Genomic DNA, 19675 nt, shown 5'->3' with positions numbered 1-19675 from the left:
TGGGGAAGCTTTTTCATAGCAACTGGAGAAAATAGGGTAGACAACTAAGTAAAAATTGTTATATCTGACATGGAATTGGTTAGGTTCCAGGCATGGGGCATGAGACAAGGGATCATGAAAGAAAAGATATTCATAGTACTTATTACCAATATAATGTATGTCTTTTTTAAAGACACCACGTAGTTCATGGGTCTTGCAATGGCCTGGGCAGGTAACCATCGCTGGCTGTCAAACTTACTGGACAAAGGAAGTATCTGAGGCCCTGGAGGCTGGGGATTTGTCCACCAGGCTGTTTCCACAGCTGAGCGCTCAGGTAGGAAAGATGAATAAGTGCAGACTAGGTTTAAATTTCTCCACACAGAGACCTGGTCTTTTATCACCTTGTACATGTAATACAGTCCTGACTTCAAATCAGTCAACAGCCATAACCTGAGATACTGATGCAGCTGCATCTAGAGCAGGGAATCTCAAACTCAAATCACCACGAGGGCCACATGAGGACTAGTACATTGGCCTGAGGGCCGCATCACTGACACCTTTTCATATAAAGATACAAAAGCCCCCTGCTCTGCCCCCAGTCCCGCCCCCACTCCATCCCTTCCATGAGGCCCCACCCCTGCCCCACCTCTTCCCACCCCTTCCCCGCCCCCATTCCAACCCCTTCCCCAAAGTCCCCACCCCAACTCCACCCCTTCCCTGCCCCTATTCCAACTCCTTCCCCAAATCCCCGCCCCTGCCCCGCCTCTTCTCTGCCTCCTCCCCTGATCACACAGCTCCCCGCTCCTCCCTCTCCCTCCTGGAAAGCGCTGTTTGGTGGCGGGAAGCACCGGGAGGTAAGCAGAGGAGTGGGGACACGGCGCGCTAGGGGCGTGGGGAGATGGCGGATGAGGGGAGCTTAATGGCCACAGGAAATAACTCTGGGGCGGTGGGATGGGGAGCTTGGTGGGCCGCAGCAAATAACTTCATGGGCCATGTGTTTGAGACCCCTGACCTAGAGAAATTTTCCAAAGTTAGGTCAATTGTTTTCAACAGCATGTTACATTAGTATGTGAAAGAATTGAACTCCAAAGATAGTGGGAAAAATAGTGAATGCAGTAACATGAGATCGCTAAGAGTTCTGCCATTGTTTTCTTAACCTGCACATACCTCATTTAGCATATGACCTTATTAGAACTATGCTCCCATAACTTGGTCATGCTCTAGCATGGCACTATGGAATACTGTCCTTCTGGAGGTGTGCTCCTATGTAACAATGGGGTATTTCATCAGTGCATATACACCCTGCCTTGAGTCACAGTTCAATATCTTGTATGAATGGTGATACCTCCCATCATCTGAATGCCTTGCAATCTTCAATGTATTTATTCTCACAATACCACTTAGAGGCAGGGGAATGCTATTATCCCATAGTACAGATGAGAACTGAGGCAGAGAGAGACTGAGTGGCTTGCCCAGTGTCATAAAGGAAGTCTTTGGCATAGGAGGGAATTGAACCTGGGTCTCCCCTGGTCCAAATTAGTGCCCTATCTACTGGGCCGTCCTTCCTCTCCTCCTTTGGCCATCGTTCAGTAAAGGGGTTCTCAAACTTCATTGCATCGCAACCCTCTTCTGACAACAAAATGGAGCCCACCCAAGCTCCGCCCCCCCCAGGTGGGGGGGCCAAAGCCAAAGTCCAAGGGCTTAAGTCCTAAGCAGGGGGTCTGTAATCTGAGCCCCAGTGTCCAGGGCTGAAGCCCTTGGGCTTCAGCTTTGGCCCCGGGTGGTGGGGCTCGGACTTTGGCACCATGCCCCAGCAATTCTAAGCCAGCCCTGGCAACCCCATTAAAATGGGGTCGCGACCTACTTTGGGGTCCCAACCCACAGTTTGAGAACTGTTGGTTTAATACCTGGTTGGTTAGAGAATAGAAGTCAGAATGCAATTCAGAGCCGGTTCTGACTAGCTTCCCTTTCCTTGCACAGCTAAGTGATCTGGTAGCCCTTGTTCGAGGAAAGCTGTCGAGGATGCAGCGAACAGTGTTATCAGCTCTCATTGTGATTGAAGTCCATGCCAAGGATGTCGCTGCTAAGCTGATTGAGGAGAATGTGATGAATGAGAATGATTTTGAGTGGATCTCTCAGCTCAGGTAAGGGAAACAGCCATCAAACCTGGTCTGGATTCGCTGGCCACCATCAATTATCATTACCTATCGGCAGCATCAGTAACTTGAAGGGAAATCAAGTGTGTTTGCATAGTGTGTCTATTTAAGACTAATCTTAGAGCCAAGTGGATTGACTGTCTTAGGAGTATATCATAGTCAGTTACACCATCACGATTGCGCATCTGTAACCCATGCCTGCCTCTGTCAGGCTACGTTAAGACAGACCCAGGCTCTGGGGCACTTTCTCTTTGCATGTGATACATGGATTAGACTGTGCCGCAACATTCTAAAGGCCTGCCCATGCCCAGTGGGGAGGCATGATTCTTGACAATGTTATCAGATGTCCTAACCAGTGAGGATTGTAGACATTCCCCTTGCACAGTACCTCCTGCTTACAATTGTTTCCTGGCACCCGGAGAAGTCAGGATTGTCTTTCCAGCCAACACCACTGCATTCCTAAAGCAATTACACTGCTCTACAGCCAAAATGCTTCTGAAATAAATGTAGTCAAACTTTACTAATTCTGGGTCACTGAGAATGAAAATGATGCTTAAAATTGTTGATTGGCTCTAGTTTTCAAGATATGCTATTGGGTCAGTATATACGACCCTTGACTTGGGAATGGCGGAGGATAAGTGAGTTATAAAGGGAAGGGATCTCAATTTAAACCAGAAATGACTAAAATACATCTTGGACTGGATCTATGAATAAATCTATGACTGGGTTTGGACAGTACTTGCTTTTTAGGCAAAACAATGAATGATGCAATCTGAAGCTGGTATTGCATCATACATGATATTAATTGCATCATGTTATCCTAGAAGTCATGGATGATGCAATCATAGCGAAGCTTACATCACTCTGCTGAACAAATTGCCCTTTATCAGCTCTAGAAATCATACAGTGTCGTGCTCTCTTATTTGGCAGTGTTTGATTTTGCAAAGGGACACATTTCTGTTTAGCCAAAGTGAGCAGAGATGCCTCGTACTTGTGTGAACAGTGCAGATAACTTCGGCTATGTTTGTGGTGAAGTGACTTTTGCACCACAAAAGCACAGTATAACCACTATGGTTAAGAAAGCCTATCACCTTTGTTTTGGCTGCAAAATTGGAGATCAGGACAAGAGGTGGGCCCCACACATATGCTGCAACACTTGTGCAACAAATCTTGGCCAGTGGTTGAACAGGAAAAGGAAATCTATGCTTTTTGCAGTGCCAATGATTTGGAGAGAGCCAACAGATCATACCAGCAATTGTTACTTCTGCATGGTGCCTCCAGTTGGGAAAGGTGTGTCAAAGAAGAAAAAGTGGACTGTGCATTATCCAAACATTCCATCAGCTATACGCCCAGTACCCCACGGAGAAGGACTGCCGGTTCCTGATGCACGAGAATCATTCTCACTTGAGTCAGTCGAGGAAGAGGAAGAGGATGAAACTTATGGTCCTGAACCATCAATGTCACAGGACCTACATTTTCTCCCATCCTCCTCTTCTGATCCACACCTCATAACACAAGGTGAACTGAATGACCTTGTCAGGGATTTGGAACTACCCAAGAGTAAGGCAGAGCTGTTGGGCTCCAGACTACAGCAGTGGAATCTCCTGGCAGGTGATGTTAGGTTTCCATGTTCCGTGGCCGTCAAAAGGATCTTGTCCCATTCTTCTTCATGGAAGGTGATCTTGTAGCCTGCAACAACATCGATGGTGTGATGGCAGCCCTCAACATCGTTCACGATCCAGATGAGTGGAGACTGTTCATTGATTCATCGAAGACGAGTCTTAAAGCTGTTTTACTGCATAATGGCAATGTTTTGCCATCAATTCCAGTTGGTCATGCAGTCCATATGAAGGAAACCTATGACAACATGAAACAACCTTTGAGGTGCATAAACTAGGACCAACATCAGTAGCAGCTTTGTGGCGATTTGAAGGTTGTTGCTCTCTTGCTTGGTCTGCAGACTGGATACACAAAGTACTGCTGTTTTCTCTGCGAATGGGATAGTCGTGCAAGAGATTCCCACTACATCAAGAAAGATTGGCCACTCCGACAGTCATTGGAGCCTGGGAGGAAAAGTGTTCAGCATCCACCACTTGTTGAATCAAGGAAGATTTTGTTACCACCCTTACACATCAGGCTGGGTCTGATGAAGAACTTTGTCAAGGCCATTGACAAAACACAAGCAGCTTTCAAGTACCTCCGTGGAAAATTTCCAAGGTTAAGTGAAGCTAAGATAAAGGAAGGTGTCTTTGTTGGTCCTCAGATTCGTGAACTTCTTCGAGATGATGCATTTGACCATGCACTGCGTGGCAAGGAAAAGACGGCATGGAAAGCTTTCCAGTTAGTGGCAATCAATTTTCTCGGAAACAACAAGGCAGACAACTACAGGTTGTTGGTGGAAAACCTCCTTAAGGCATACAAAAGCCTTGGTTGCAACATGTCACTAAAGATACATTTTTTGCACTCTCATCTAGATTTTTTTCCACCGAACTGCAGAGCAGTGAGCGACGAGCACGGCGAGCGATTTCACCAGGACATCGCAACAATGGAGAAATGCTATCAGGGCAAATGGAGCCCATCAATGCTTGCAGACTATTGCTGGACAGTGACAAGTGATGCTCCATTTAATGAATACAAGAGACAAGCCAAGAAGCGCTGAGTAGACACTGAATAGGACTAAACTATGTACATAATAGTTTTTTGCCTTTTGTTTCATAATAAATTTTATTTATATAACCCTTTTGCTGATTTTTAAAGTGTTACATAAACAGGACAGGTGAAATATTATCATGTAAAGCAACCATAAACACATGAAAAGACCTAGGTTTACAATTTATGATTAAAACTCTACTATCTACACAATATACATAGACATAAAATGTAAAAACTTAAATATCTTAGAAACAGTAGCCAATCAGTTGTTTTAATTGTCATATTTGAATTCAGCACATCAAAATACATAATAAATAGCACATTTTATCTCTGAAGCAGACGACTTCTCAAAAATTGTAGACCAGTGTTACTTATTATCTCTGACCCAGTGCTGAGGTAGCGCATGACTCCTAGAGCCTGGAGTGCAGTAAATTTTATCAGCCACAAACAGTGTCTCTTTTAGCTCTTGCTATTATTGTACCTATGCCAGTACTTCTTTGTCTTTGAGATTCCATTTTCACTCACCGTTAGATACTACTGGACAAGGAATGATCTGTACATCCGAGCAGTGAATGCTGAATTCATCTATGGCTATGAATATTTGGGAAACAGTGGACGCCTGGTCATCACACCCCTCACTGACAGGTACAGAGATTATTCAGAGAATAATAACTAAGCATCTGTGTAGTTTTGGGTGAACAGATCTCATTCTGAGTTAAATCCAGGATCTTCCTCTGCCAGCCTTACTCCTGCTGAGCAGCACTTAATTACACAAGTAGCCTTGGGACTGTTTGTATAGCCAGGTGTTACTTGAGATGAGGTAGATTGGGCCCTTACTGATGTTGGACCTACAGAATTCCTAATGATCCACGCTTCCACCAACCAGTTAAAGATTTATGCTATGGCATGATTCTTAGTGAACTGCTCTGAGACATATAAAAAAATCCATCTGAATAACAAAGGGCTCATTCTATTCTTAGTGATTACACATCCTTGGACAGATAAACCAGTACCATGGAGTATGTGTGTTTCCTAGTAACGATAATAATAATACTTAGCTCTCTTATAGTAATCATACTCCTTACAGACAGACAGACCGTGAATTTCCATCAAATTGTACAAGGGGTTAGCCATGCAACTTCCATTAATGTTAACAGAAACCGCTTAGCTAAATCCCTGTACACTTTGCTGAATATGTAAGTAAAGCTCTCTGAATAATATGAGATGGATTTTCAGTGATCATGCCAGGCAGATAGATAGAGCAGATCACCCTAAATAATGAAATGGGATCTACAGTTCTTAAGCCCAAGTAGGAACACATCTAATGATCACTGGTTTCTTCATTGCTGTAGGTGCTACTTGACACTTACTGGAGCTCTGCATCTAAAATTTGGAGGAGCACCTGCAGGACCTGCTGGAACAGGCAAAACTGAAACAACTAAAGATCTGGGGAAAGCTCTAGCCATACAGACAGTAGTGTTCAACTGTTCCGACCAGCTTGACTTCATGGCTATGGGAAAATTCCTGAAGGGACTAGCCAGGTGCAAAAAGTGAAAAATAAAAATGCCACCTGTGCCTTACAAGTGGGTGGGAGGGGGGAGGTGCTGGCAGTCTGGATGAGGGCCTTGGAGCGATAGCCATAAGGAAAAGTGGCATAGCGTTAAGGGGGAATGAAGAAAGCCTTTCTGCATCGTTTTAATCATCTAGGAACTTTGCAGTTCCCAAACTAATGAGTGATGGAATGGCCGCAGGATGCTAGCCTTATACCTGTTGGAAGGAAAGATAGAGGCATTGTTGTGCCAGTAAAAGGAACAGTTGGATTCTTGCCAAGCAAAAATAAAATGCTTTACACCATTTTCATTTGGGGCTGTCTACAAATGCTACCAGCTCAAATGTACGTCTTTGACCCTTTGCATACTATCTTACATGTCCGGCTAGGGTCAGTCCTCAGACCTTTTAAATCTCCAGAGGAGAGAACCTGCTGACCATAGCCGTGACTGAGTAGCCAGAAGAGCCTGTTGTGGTTCCCAAGGAATCCTTATAGAATTGGCCCCCTGTTCTCTGCATAACAGACAGAGCTGGTCCAATTGTGCATTGCACACATGCAGCCAATGCATTCCAATATCCCTTGCCAGACCTTTGTTTGCAAGTAGTTTTATGTCCTTTTTTGAACATCCCTAATGATGAGAGCACCTCTCTCATGCACAGACGTCTCTTCCTGGAATGCAATGCAGGCATCTTAGATGTCTAAATTATGTCAGCTGCACCCACATTATGGGTACAAAATGAAAGGCTGAATTGATGTCCCTTTCAATAGCAGGCCTGTAATATGCTGTGTTTGTATCAGGCTGCCCATATGGTTACCTCCCCAGGTAACCATGGTGTAGTATCCTAGCAGCAATGCTGAGGACTGTTGGATTCGTTTCCTGCCTCTCTCTCACATGGCCACCCCCACACAGAACTGATACTTAGGGCTGGTTGAACTGCTAGAATTTCTCCCTATCTATGTGTTCCTGACACTTCTCTGGTTTTCCCTTCCCTTCTCAGCTCCGGCGCGTGGGCTTGCTTTGATGAGTTTAACCGCATTGACGTTGAGGTGTTGTCCGTAGTGGCTCAACAGATCACAACCATTCAGAAGGCCCAGCAGCAAAGGGTGAGTCTTCAAAGATAGAGAAGGGCAATCCAGACATTATCCTTTACTTCTCTGTCCTATATTTGGTTCTAATCTTAGAGCCAATGTGGAACTTAATGACACAGATGAGACTGTGCTACCATTCCTGATGGCCTCCACTGCAATGCAAGAAGTAAGATGTACTGTTGTGACAAGGAAAAAGCCAACATAGTTGCTGTAAACGTGCGGGACTCACCCCTGCTGGTGTCCTGGGAATTAGCTCTTGATCCAGCCTCCAGAGTGCCCTCTGCAGGCTGGTGTCCCCCTTCTGCTTGGTCCCCGTGTCCCTTCCAAACCCGGTGCCCCGTTATCTGGGGTGCTGCCCCCTGGCCATACACCCCTCAGTCTCAGGGTGTCCCCTCCCTTGGGAACCCCCACCCACTATCCCCACCTTGCCTCAGTCTGGGCTACTGCCAGTCCTCATCTAGCTCCCGCTCCCTGGGGCAGACTGCAGTGTAAAAGCCACTCATCATAGGCAAGGTTGGGTTTGGACCTGCTGCCTTTGCCTACCCCGGGGCTGCCCTCTGCAACCCGTGGTACCTGTTGGCCTTATGCTAGGCCGCAGGCTGGAGCCTCCCCAGCTCCTCTGCCTTTCCCTAGCCCTGATCTACTCAGGTCCTTGCAGCCAGGTCCCTGCCTCTCAGAAGCTAGAGGGAGTCTCTCTGTGCTCCTGGCAGAAAGCCTTTTTATAGGGCCGGCTGTGGTCTGATTGGGGCGTGGCCCAGCTGTGGCCACTTCCCCAATCAGCCCAGCTTTTCCCCTGCCACAGCCCTCTCCCAGGGCTGTTTTAAGCCCTTTCAGGCAGGAGCGGGGGACCACCCCGCTACAGTTGCTCATAAGTGATTGGAGGAATTCACAGTGTGTTATCCAGCCCCCAGATATTTCCAAAGCGACCCTCCCCACACACACACACACACACACACCTCTGAGTTCTTGATCCCATATGGAGATTCAGCAGTCAGTAATTCTAACAGCCAACCACTGTGCTGCTCCTGGGAGGATTGATAAAGGTTAAGATCCGAAGCTGCTTGACATTGGCTTAGTAGAAACTTGCTTGCAATGAATTCTGCTGCTTTATCCACCATCTGAAACTGTCCCCTCTCTCTTAAAAGGGATTTCAGGCTTTTTCTTGCCTCATGCCACAAATTAATTCTGTCCCCAATTCACAGACAGAATAAATGTGAAGGCGTCTGTCTGTTTATAGCTGGGGGTTGGAAGCCTCTTCATGAGCAAAAGAAATATTGTAAGTGATCAGTAAATCTTCTGTCTAAGAGCCAGGCTCTTCATAAAAGGAGGAGAAATACTGCTCATAAGACTGGGTTTCTGTATGGGAGCCAGAGCTAGTCATTCATACCAGTGAGGTGACCCATACCTGTCCCTAGTAGCTAATTTCAATATAGAGGGGAAAGTGGTTGTTTTTCTGGTACAAAGGAAGATCCTGTCATCTGCTTATTTAATTCTAGAGTCCCTGCCTTTGTTTATTGGGCATGGCCTTGTATTGGTTTTCTAGGTGGACCGCTTCATGTTTGAAGGAACTGAGATCCCACTGGTCCCATCCTGTGCAATCTTCATCACCATGAACCCTGGATATGCTGGACGCACTGAATTACCAGATAACTTAAAGGTCAGTAAACACTATCACTGCACTAGCACAGAGAGGAAGGATAGTTCTGTGGTCTGCTAGTCTGACTTGGGTCCAATTCCCTGCTCTGCCACAGACTTTCTGTGTGACCTTGGGCAAGTCATTTAGTGTCTCAGTGCCTCAGTTCCCCATCTGTAAGATGGGGATAATTGCTCTGTCCGGTCTCACAGGGATGTTGAGAGGGTAAATACATTAAAGATTACTATGATACTATGGAGATGGGGGCAAAATAAGGACCTAAACTATCCAGATCATTACTGAAAAATGAATATATGTTGTATCTCACCCTCGCATAGAGATGGCAGGGGGATATAGCTGCCCACTTAGGATTATGGCAAGTCACAGGAGTTGAACAGACAAATATTTAAGGGATTGAGAGACCTAACATTTAATAAGGGAAGCCTGTGGCTGCTGTTCCATATAGTAAAGAGGCATCTTAGAGTGGGCTGACTTGGGGATTTAACAGCAGCCCAGCATGGAAGACTCAGGCCAGGTCTACACTAACCCCCTAATTCGAACTAAGGTACGGAACTTCAGCTACGTGAATAACGTAGCTGAAGTTCGAAGTACCTTAGTTCGAACTTACCTTGGTCCACATTCGGCAGGCAGGCTCCCCCGTCGACTCCGCGGTACTCCTCTCGCCGAGCTGGAGTACCGCAGTCGACGGCGAGCACTTCCGGGTTCGACTTATCGCGTCCAGACTAGACGCGATAAGTCGAACCCAGAAGTTCGATCGCTCGCCGCCGAACTACCGGGTAAGTGTAGCCAAGGCCTCAGTTTCAGGAACAGTTTACTGACTTCTTGGTTGTGTCTTTAGAGGGGATTTAAAAGAATGACACAGCTCATGATTACAATGTCTTGTGGCTACAGTGCCTTTTCCACAGGCACACCGATTTCCCAGGTGTTGTGGAGACTCCTTGCTACCTCCAGTGAAATTGCACCACCTAAGCATGAGTGTTCACATTATTTCCGGATGGACCAGTACTCTGCCAGGGTGTACAGGAGGCCACGTGCATTGCAGTAGCCCTGGCATAGCCAATCCCACAGCTCCATCTCCCAACCCCTTTAGCAAGCATGAAAGCTGAGATGCTCGCTGAGGCTGGTCTCTGCCCTGCTGGGGAAATGGCTGGAAAAATACTCAGCACAGAGTGGATGCAATAAGAAAAATAAAATGTAGTTCGAAACATCCAGATCTCCCTCTCCAAAGAGCCAAGCGATTTTGGGGCCTCAGCTGGAGAGGGCCTGATTTCCTCAGTGTTCTGAGTGCCCGATGAAAATCCAATCAGGCATGTTAAGTTGGGCTCCCAGAAATGGAGGCACCTAAAATCACTACCTTCTTTAGAAAACAGGCCCTTAACTTTACAAACTTCATAATGACTGTGAAGGAAGCAAACAGGTTTTCTTGTTGCTTGCACCTGAGCTGAGTGTGACCTGGCCTGGCTAGTGGGTCCCGGTGAGCTTGTGGCACAGATAGTTAAAAATTAGTCAGTTATAACAATGTGTTAATGAGAGACACTAAACCTGCATCTCCATAATGCCATTTTTATGCTGTACCTTTTCAGTATGGAACTCCACCTTGGTATTTACACTGTTAATAGTGAAACTGTGGATTGTGCAAAGTCTGAGGCCAGAGTCACTGAAACTGTAAATTGCTCCTCCCTCTCCCACCTAGTGACCCACCAGAGATTCACCCAAAGAGAGGGCAGAAGGTGTTACAGCTGCTGCCCTCCTTCAAGATTTTAACTGGGACAGGGCAGCTATCCATTGTGGTTGCCCACCTGGGGAGGCTGCTGGGGAGATGGACTGAATCAGTCTGTTCTCTGGCTGTCCAGGCTTTGCCTTCTCCTCTACCACCATTGTGTCCTATGTGAATAGCACTGATCTCCAGCAGACCTCCCAGAAAAGGGGACCTTGTGTGGCTTTTTTGTGCCACTCCAGCTTAGCCAGCATGAACTGAGGTGTGATTCTGAACCTTAGAGAACAATATATCCAGTATTGTAAGAAATGGACAACAGTGTGCTTCTGCCAGTCAGTGTAGCAGGGTGGTTGGTGATCTGGGCAGGCCCATGCCACAAGAGATAAGAGAAGATGCTTTTGGTAGGATTCTAGTATCATTTTGATATCAAAAAATACATCTGTAAATAAACACTGAGACTGAGACAGATCCCACAGAGGAGGGTTCAAAAGAGAACTAGATAAGTTCGTAGAGGATAGGTCCATCAATGGCGTCCCTAGCCTCTGTTTGACAGAAGCTGGGAATGGGTGAAAGGGGATGGATCACTTGATGATTGCCTGTTCTGTTCATTCCTGCTGGGGCACAGGATACTGGGCTAGATGGACCTTTGGTCTGATCCAGTATGGCTGCTTTTGTGTTCTTATGTTCTAAAGCTCCTGCTGCAGCCTAGGAGTAGAATTCACACAGGTCTAGACCTGCTGGAGGAGGGAGCAGGGAATAAAGTAGTGTCTTCATCCCGTCCTAATGGATTTGTGTATTCCAGGCTCTCTTCCGACCTGTGGCTATGATGGTTCCAGATTACTCCATGATTGCAGAGATTTCTCTCTACTCCTTTGGGTTCAATGAAGCCAAAGTCCTAGCAAAGAAGATCACCACTACATTCAAACTGTCATCAGAACAGCTCAGCAGCCAGGTCTGTGACTTCTTGATGTATAGCTTTTTCTAAAATGGGAAGGGCCTGGAGTATTGGAGTGTCTCTCTTAATTCAAGACTCCATAGTAGTTTAATGTTCCACAGGCCCTCGAGCCTTTTCCACTTTCACAACCACATCTGTGGCCCTCCTTCATCCATCTCGTTCTTCTTTAATGCTGATTTGCATCCAATTGTGGCCCAGCTATCCCTCATGCTGTAGTTTCATTTACTTTACACGAATGTGCAGAGCTGCTCTTGCATGACACTTGGGCCCAACAGCAGTTCCTTTTAATATCTCTCTTCATCCAGTTACCCTCCACCTCCTCACCCAGGATAATGATCCTGGGGCATAATACTTGCTGTTAAAGGAGATGACTTTTCTAGCTTACCTAGCAAACTGATGTGGGTGGGAGGGCTGCTGTTCCAAGGAAATACTCCCTTCCCCACCCAATAGATTGAGATTGGCAGGTTCATTGTTCAAGGATGATGCGCTGTCTAATTTAGTCATTTCCTCTATGCCTGCTACAGGACCATTATGACTTTGGAATGAGAGCTGTGAAAACTGTGATCTCAGCTGCTGGCAACTTAAAGAGAGAGAATCCTACCATGAATGAAGCAAGTACACTCTAGTTTCATCCATTATGGTTCCACACACATTGTTCTATATTCACCAGCAGGTGTCACTGCAGTCAATAAGAATTTCAGGGAGATAGAATTTTAAAGGGCTCACAGAGGTGCAACCTGAGAAAAAGCAAAGAATAAAATAGACATGACTCCTGAAGTGAAGACCCTGGCAAACCAGGCTGAGGATGATGGATGTGACGGGCATCTTGCAGAAGGAAGCAAGAAGGGGAGCAGAGTTCATTTAACTATTGGTCCTTAATTCTTTGCAGGAGCTGATCTGCCTTAGGGCCATCCGGGATGTTAATGTACCCAAGTTCCTCCAGGATGACCTCAAGCTGTTCAATGGTATTGTCTCTGACTTGTTTCCCAAGATCAAAGATGAGCCTATTGAATATGGCATCCTAGAAGAAGCAATCCACAAATCCTGCATCAAAGACAACCTGAAGGATGTTGAAGGTAAGTGGAAAAGCTCTTAAAGGTGAATGGCAAAGTGAACTAAAGTGTGTGTGCATGTGCTGCCTTCTCTATGGCATGTGAAAATAGCTGCATCAACTTTTTTCCTAGTGTTTTACTGCTTGGTACAGCAGAAATATCAGGCCCTGACTTCCCTCTCTTTCACAGGGGTCTGAAGCAATGTTTGGAGGACTTGGAGAGTGATATCACAGTTGGAGGTTAAAGCCCAAGTGGCAGCCCTCCTGTCCCCTAGTCAGTGGTCTCCAAAGTGGGGTGCGTGCACCCCAGGGGGTGCACAAGAGGATCCTTGGGGGTGCGCAGCAGGAGGAGCACTTTTTGTTGTTGTTGTTGTTGCTTTGTCAGTTCAGGCGGGAGTCCGAGTGGCTTTTTTTTTTTTTGTTGCTTCGGCAGAAAAGGTAGAGCCGGCGTGGCAGGGGGTGCGTGCTCAAAAAATTTTTTACTGATAGGGATGCACGATCAAAAAAGTTTGGAGACCACTGCTCTAGGTGACTGTGTGAGGGATGTTGACTCTTACACTGGGAGACCTGCACCTTGGATTTCAGTCTCCAGCTATGGTGTCATTTTTCAATGTCTCCAAAACTTGTCAGAGGCCTCCAGAAAAATGGAATAAGTCAGGACCTGATATTTCCAATGCAAAGTTTAAAGTTTAAAACAACCAAAACACATATTTGAGAAAATCTTTATACATTATAAAGGAACAGTAAAGAGCTTAAAACAATTGTTTTCCATTGTTTTGCCATTTATTTAATACTGAAGATGATACCTTTTATTCAGTTCCATGCTACTCAGGGACAGTGCTGAACAGTGAAATGCAGGGATCCAATACAGAATTTGGTGTCATCTGTTGTTGTTATTGGATGCATCACTCCTTGATGAGCTATTGAAATACAATATAGATATTAAGGCACTGGGTGATTGATAAAGGCTGAATTACTCTAATGCAGTGATACTAAGACGGAGGTTCCCGAGCCACAAGTGGCTTTTTAATGTGTCTCCTGCGGCTCTTTGCAATACATGATATTAAAACACTGTGTGATTTAATTATTAAGCAATCAGGAGGCTTTTGCTGTTATGAACCAATTGTAGTTGATAAAATAATAATACTTGGTCAGTCATTTTGCTGTAAAAATAATATATATATATGCACACACATTATGTGTGTGTACATATAGATAGATAGATAGATAAAAGAGTAAATGAAACACTGAATTCACATTACAGTAGCTCTTTTGGGTAATGCTGATCGCTAATTTGGCTCCTGAACCACTGAGGTCTGAGTATCACTGCTCTGATGATTGTGGCCAATAACTGTTTGGCCAAAAGAACCAACTATATGCATCACTACCTATGGGACCCTGAACCTACTTAACTTTGTGGCACCTGCTTAACTTTAAGGATAGGACTAGTCTCATTGTCTTCAGTGGGACTGCTTTTTGCTTAAAGTTCAGCACATAGGCGAGTGCTTTGCTGGACTGGAGCCAGGGTCATTACAGGCCAATAAAACCACACTGGCTTATGAGATGTGGGGAACAAGTCCGTTGCTCTGCCAGTTGGAGCGTGCAGCCCTCGGATTTGCTGGCAAGTGAAACAGATTACAAGATCCACATTCAGAATCTTTTTCCTTCTCAGGTTTTGTGACAAAGTGCATCCAGCTGTATGAAACCACTGTGGTGCGCCATGGCCTCATGCTGGTGGGGCCAGCAGGCTCGGGGAAAACAAAGGTAAAGGTGATTGAGACACTGCATTGGGTACAGTGAGCCATTGCATGTATATGAATAGCTAGATGGGAGTGGAATGGGGAATCATAGAAGAGTGTTAAATCTTGCACAAAACACTAATGCTGTAGCATTTCCAAGTCTCTGTGCATAGCAGCTATGGGAGCGAGAGATTTTTGTTCTGACTTGAAATACAGATGAAAATATGGATTTGTAGCAGTGGTGAAGTATATTAGCAACCTGCTCTTCTGGGCTTTGCAATCAGTCTCTGAGGCTTACTAGCGGTGTCCTAAACTTCAGAGTCCCATGCAGAAGTTTGAGGATGGTTTTGAGGCTGGCCAGCTTCAACTACTATCATGTAGGGTCTCCAGATATTTCACCAGCCGCTAGTATTGGTGATTTAAGTTCCTTCCCTTCTTTTCTGTGATCAGTCTCTTTCTTACAGATCCATTTCCCAGGCTACTTCCAGACACTTGCAGAAAGTCCTTCATTACATCTCCTCCTTCCTCACTGTTTTCGGAATCATGTCCCTGTGATTTTACTTCCCCTCTGATTGCTGTCATAGAAGCCATAATATTTAATTCCCTTCCCTTCTGTCTCTGCAGTGTTACAGAGTTCTGGCAGCTGCAATGACCTCTCTGAAAGGTCAGCCTTCGGTCAGTGGTGGGAATTATGAAGCAGTCAACTACTTTATACTGAATCCGAAATCCATCACTATGGGTCAGCTTTATGGAGAGTTTGACTTGCTAACGCATGAATGGTAAAGGACAAAACCCATCCTCCTCCTTCTCATCTGGTCTAGGGCTTCTTGTCGTCCATCTAGGTCTATGAACTCTCTAGGATACAGAACCTTAAAGAGCTTTACTTGCTTTAGAGGAAAGAGTGAAGAATGCCTTTTGTGGGGTGTAAATCTGGCTTGTGCTGATGGCCTTCTGTAACTAAGGGAAGATAGTCAAAGAGAAGTTAGGTTCCCAACTCTCATTGCCTGCCATTGGCAATTAGGAGCCTATCTTTGTGCTTGAATATCTCCCCCGTACTTATTATTTCAGAGGTTCTCCATCCTCATTCTGCAGACTCCTTATTGAGAGAGACTCATCTCCCTTCTCGACAGCCCACTTATCACTAGCTGGGCTTTTAAATGTTCCTCTCTGAGGCTGGCTCAGAAGGGCTTGGTGGATTGATAGAGATCCGCATGCTATAATGTAAGATCCACTTGCATTATTGTAACGCTTCCTGTCAAACCAGCCAGATGCTTAGGAACAAAGTTAAAGAACGTATGTTCCAGAAAACTATGAAAACCAATAAAAAAAAAACCTCTGAGAAAAGCGAAAGCAAATCAATTTCTCATACTGTACCCTGAAGCTCACTAGCTCTGGGCTCCAGTGAATCTTTATTGAAGGATGTTTCTATAGTATATTCCAGTTAAGCTTGACAGCTTATTTATGATGTGGTTCCTGCCCAAGGGCAGCACATAGACACATCAGCGTGACAAAAAATACAGTCTCTATATAAAGCACATTTAGAGACATAAATCTATCTCTTTTAATCAGCTGGGCTTCAGACTAGTCTGTTTTCTTTTGATCTCGGTAACAATGGCCATGAACATCTGTGGTGCTATATAAATAACAATAATTATTTAATAATGGGAGTGAAATTGAGGGTCTGAGCAGCAATTGCATTGTAAACATTCACATAAAGATTAAATCCCAGACGTCAACATCCATCACTCTCTCCTCCACTATCCCACTCAGCACCAGCAGCACCACTGGCATTGTATGGATGCATTATTAGTGTCCATGTTGTGCTATGTATATAGGAGCAACAGGAATCGGTGTCTTCACTCACAAAGTGGGGTAGGTTTTCTAAAAAGGTTATGCTAAAAAGATGCGCAGATTCTAGAGATTTACTGGGGAAGGAGGGAGATATCTTTATCTGCTCACTTTAATAAACTTGCGAGGCACTCAGATACACAGTATATGAACCCAGAGTGAAATCCCACTCCAGGGAAGTTGGTGGAAATTTTGCTATTGATTTCAACAGGGTCAGAATTTCACGTGGAGATAGATATAAAGAAAGCAACTGTTACAGCTTCTCTTGCCTCTTTCCTCCCATGTTACAGGACGGATGGGATTCTTTCATCACTCATTCGGGTGGGAGCAATCGCCAGTGACACAAATAAGAAATGGTATGTGTTTGATGGGCCAGTCGATGCGGTCTGGATTGAGAATATGAACACCGTGCTGGATGATAATAAGAAGCTGTGTCTTAGCTCTGGAGAAATCATTAAGCTAACAGAGGTGACTAACCTCTCTCCTCTTGCTGTCCTGTTTCTCTCTCCTCTCTAGCTGTTCTCTCCTCTGTTTGCTCGCTCTAAGGTGCAGAATTGCCTTTGCATTTCCAGTTAACGTTATGTACAGGATGGATTCCTGCAGAGATTACCATCTGTATAGCAGTAATAGCTAAGAGCCCTCATCATGAACCAGGACCCCAGTGTGCTAGGTGCAGTACAGACAGAGAACAAGGCAGTCCCTGCTCTAAAGAGCTGACAAGCTACATTTGGTTCTTTCTGTTTGACTACAGTATATGCGCCGTACCTCTGCAGGCAGGCACTGAGCCTCAGATTTTCAAAGGAGGGCTAAGCAAAATGCTACTGACATTCAAGGGGTGTTGGGAATTCTAACTTCTTTTGCTTCTTTGACAATCCCAGCTTGAGTCTGAGTCAACTGAGGTGAAAATCCCAGGGAGCCCCAGCATTCGCTTTACTCCCCTGCGGCATTACCTGCTTCCCTACCAACACCAGTGGCAGAGAACTGCATTATTAGAGCCGATTCCTTTGAGCCGAATAGGTGATCTTATCATTGAGCCATGGTGAAAGATCCTAGGAGCCTTTCTTTCCTAAGGCTGAGCTATGCTGACAGATCCTTGTTTTCCATCCATGGTTTTCAGATGATGACCATGATGTTTGAAGTACAGGACCTGGCTGTTGCCTCCCCCGCCACAGTATCCCGGTGCGGCATGGTTTACCTGGAGCCCAGCCTCTTGGGGCTCAAGCCCTTCACTTGGTGCTGGCTGAGGAAAATTCCAGACATCATGAAGCCTTTCTCAGAGCAGTTAGCATCCCTCTTCAGCAGATTTTTAGAGGTGAGCTCCTGTCATGTTCCAGATCTCTCCCAGTCTGTTTGACAGACCTGGCTTTAGGATGCCAGTTGCTCAGAACCTGTTGGGTTAGTTTTAGAGTAGTCGGTCCTTCTAAAGATCTAAGATTTTAGCCACATCTAAGATTAAATGGCTAAATGATTAAATGCTACCAGTACCCAGAGTGAATCCACTGGTCTTAATAACTTATGTACTCACTAATCCATATAGATGTGACTTCTTCATACTGGCCCGAAGGACTGTGTCGTTTTTTATAATCAGCACGCCAAATTCTTTCCTGCGGTAACTCTGTTTCCTTCTGTGGAGTTATTCCACAGAGGGATGTAGCTCTGAATTGTAAAACTGAGCCTTGCTATTTCCATCATTTTGATGGAGAACAACAGAGCACTGTCGGAAATATTTTAAAAGCTATTTATCAACAATGATGGCAAAAAGACCAGGACTGTTACTGTATTATAATCTATTCAGTATTAAATAGAAGAGGTTTACTCAGACTCTCTCCTCGGCCTCCATTCTCTGGCTGAAGCGAACGGTATTTGGGGCACAGCTTGAAATAGCAGAATTTTCAGCTGTGACCTCCCTGATAAATGTAACATGCAGTGAGAAAAGGGAAAACTGAAGCCCTAGGAGGTAAATAAACTCTTGAAAGGAAGATGACACAGGAGCTGAGCTGTGTCTGCCTGATCCTTGCAGGAGTCCATCAGCTTTGTCCGGAGTTCAGTGAAAGAGATAATTGCCTCAACAGACAGTAACCTGACGATGAGCCTTCTCAAACTACTGGAGTGCTTCTTTGAACCTTTCATTCCCATTGAGGTAGGAATTTTTGTATCATCCATTTGTTGCTATCGCTGCTCATGGCACTAGAGGGTTAAACTGCAGAGTGTAGGAGGAACACCAGAGCTACCACCTGTGCACATTACAGGATGGAAGTTACAGGGAAACAATGTGTTCTATGCATAGTGCTGGAGGGAGCTTGGTCAGTTACTCTGAAGCTCATCTACATACAGCATTGCCCTGACTCATGCTGAATGCATGGTTATATTGAGGATTATCTGCAGTACACCAGAGAAGGATAACTCTAGCTCTGTACACAATAGAGGATTATACTATAAAGCAAGAGGATAATCTGCTAACTACAACAGTAGCTCCACAATTATAGTGCTGGATGAAATAGGATGCACATTTATATTTAGGAATACATCCGGGATGGTAGTTTCTTTGTATTGATATTGAAGGAGACAGGCATTAAAATCCACAGGCCAAATTCTGCTCTCATTGACAGTAACAAAAATCCAGAGTAACAATGGAGCTTCTCCAGATTTACACCAATGTAACTGAGAGCAGAATTTGGCTCACAGTCTGTAATGAATGGACTCATCTAAGAATCATTCAGAGAAGCAGTAAATAAACTAAATGGAGGCATCAAGATTTTCATTGAGGTGCATATATTTAACCCCCAATCCAATTGAACTGTGTGTGAGGATTAAATTTGTGCTGCTTATTGGATGTTCAGGGAATTAGGAAGGTTCCCCGTGAGAAGGCTGACCGACTTGGAGAACTGATTGAACCCTGGTTCATGTTCTCCTTGATCTGGAGTGTGGGTGCAACTGGAGATGCCCAAAGCCGCGTGGCCTTCAGCATGTGGTTGAGAGAGAAGATGGCAAGTGAACAGGTAAGTGGATGTAAAGGTAATATTAGCTCATGATGGTAGCACCTGGTAACAGGGGTAACAGAACTCCCTGAATTTCCAGAAGACTTGTGTAAGGGTCCCTCATGGGGTATTATCTACAGGGGGGAAACTTCAAGCTTCATCAGAACATCTGCATCAAAACCTTTAGAAAAGAGGATAGAGAGAGATAAGCCATATGGACTGAACAGAATTTCATTGCTGAAAAGTAATGTTCTCCATATTAGCTTGGTTCCTGTTGGTCAATTGATCTGGACCAAAGCCAGGTGTGA

At 45.1% G+C, this 19675-nt stretch overlaps 1 protein-coding gene across 7 annotated transcripts in view; it reads left to right on the top strand.

The window, feature by feature from the left end:
- DNAH1 (dynein axonemal heavy chain 1) overlaps positions 1-19675 on the top strand; it is a 160018-nt gene that overhangs the window by 73618 nt on the left and 66725 nt on the right. For 6 of the 7 annotated variants that reach the window (XM_065551361.1, XM_065551362.1, XM_065551363.1 and 3 more), the window contains 15 exons: positions 173-313; positions 1960-2123; positions 5319-5432; positions 6140-6328; positions 7335-7440; positions 8969-9082; positions 11599-11748; positions 12276-12362; positions 12641-12827; positions 14475-14566; positions 15166-15320; positions 16680-16857; positions 17507-17701; positions 18410-18529; positions 19230-19388. In XM_065551361.1, coding sequence (XP_065407433.1) covers positions 173-313; positions 1960-2123; positions 5319-5432; positions 6140-6328; positions 7335-7440; positions 8969-9082; positions 11599-11748; positions 12276-12362; positions 12641-12827; positions 14475-14566; positions 15166-15320; positions 16680-16857; positions 17507-17701; positions 18410-18529; positions 19230-19388 — 2151 coding nt within the window. The remainder of the gene's footprint in view (positions 1-172; positions 314-1959; positions 2124-5318; positions 5433-6139; positions 6329-7334; positions 7441-8968; positions 9083-11598; positions 11749-12275; positions 12363-12640; positions 12828-14474; positions 14567-15165; positions 15321-16679; positions 16858-17506; positions 17702-18409; positions 18530-19229; positions 19389-19675) is intronic. The other variant, XM_065551365.1, reaches the window with a different exon arrangement.

This window comes from Chrysemys picta, chromosome 7 (genome assembly GCF_011386835.1).
Source record: "Chrysemys picta bellii isolate R12L10 chromosome 7, ASM1138683v2, whole genome shotgun sequence".
Taxonomy (NCBI): domain Eukaryota; kingdom Metazoa; phylum Chordata; order Testudines; family Emydidae; genus Chrysemys; species Chrysemys picta.
The sequence above is the reverse complement of the archived record's forward strand: the minus strand, read 5'-3'. Positions and strand labels throughout refer to the sequence as shown.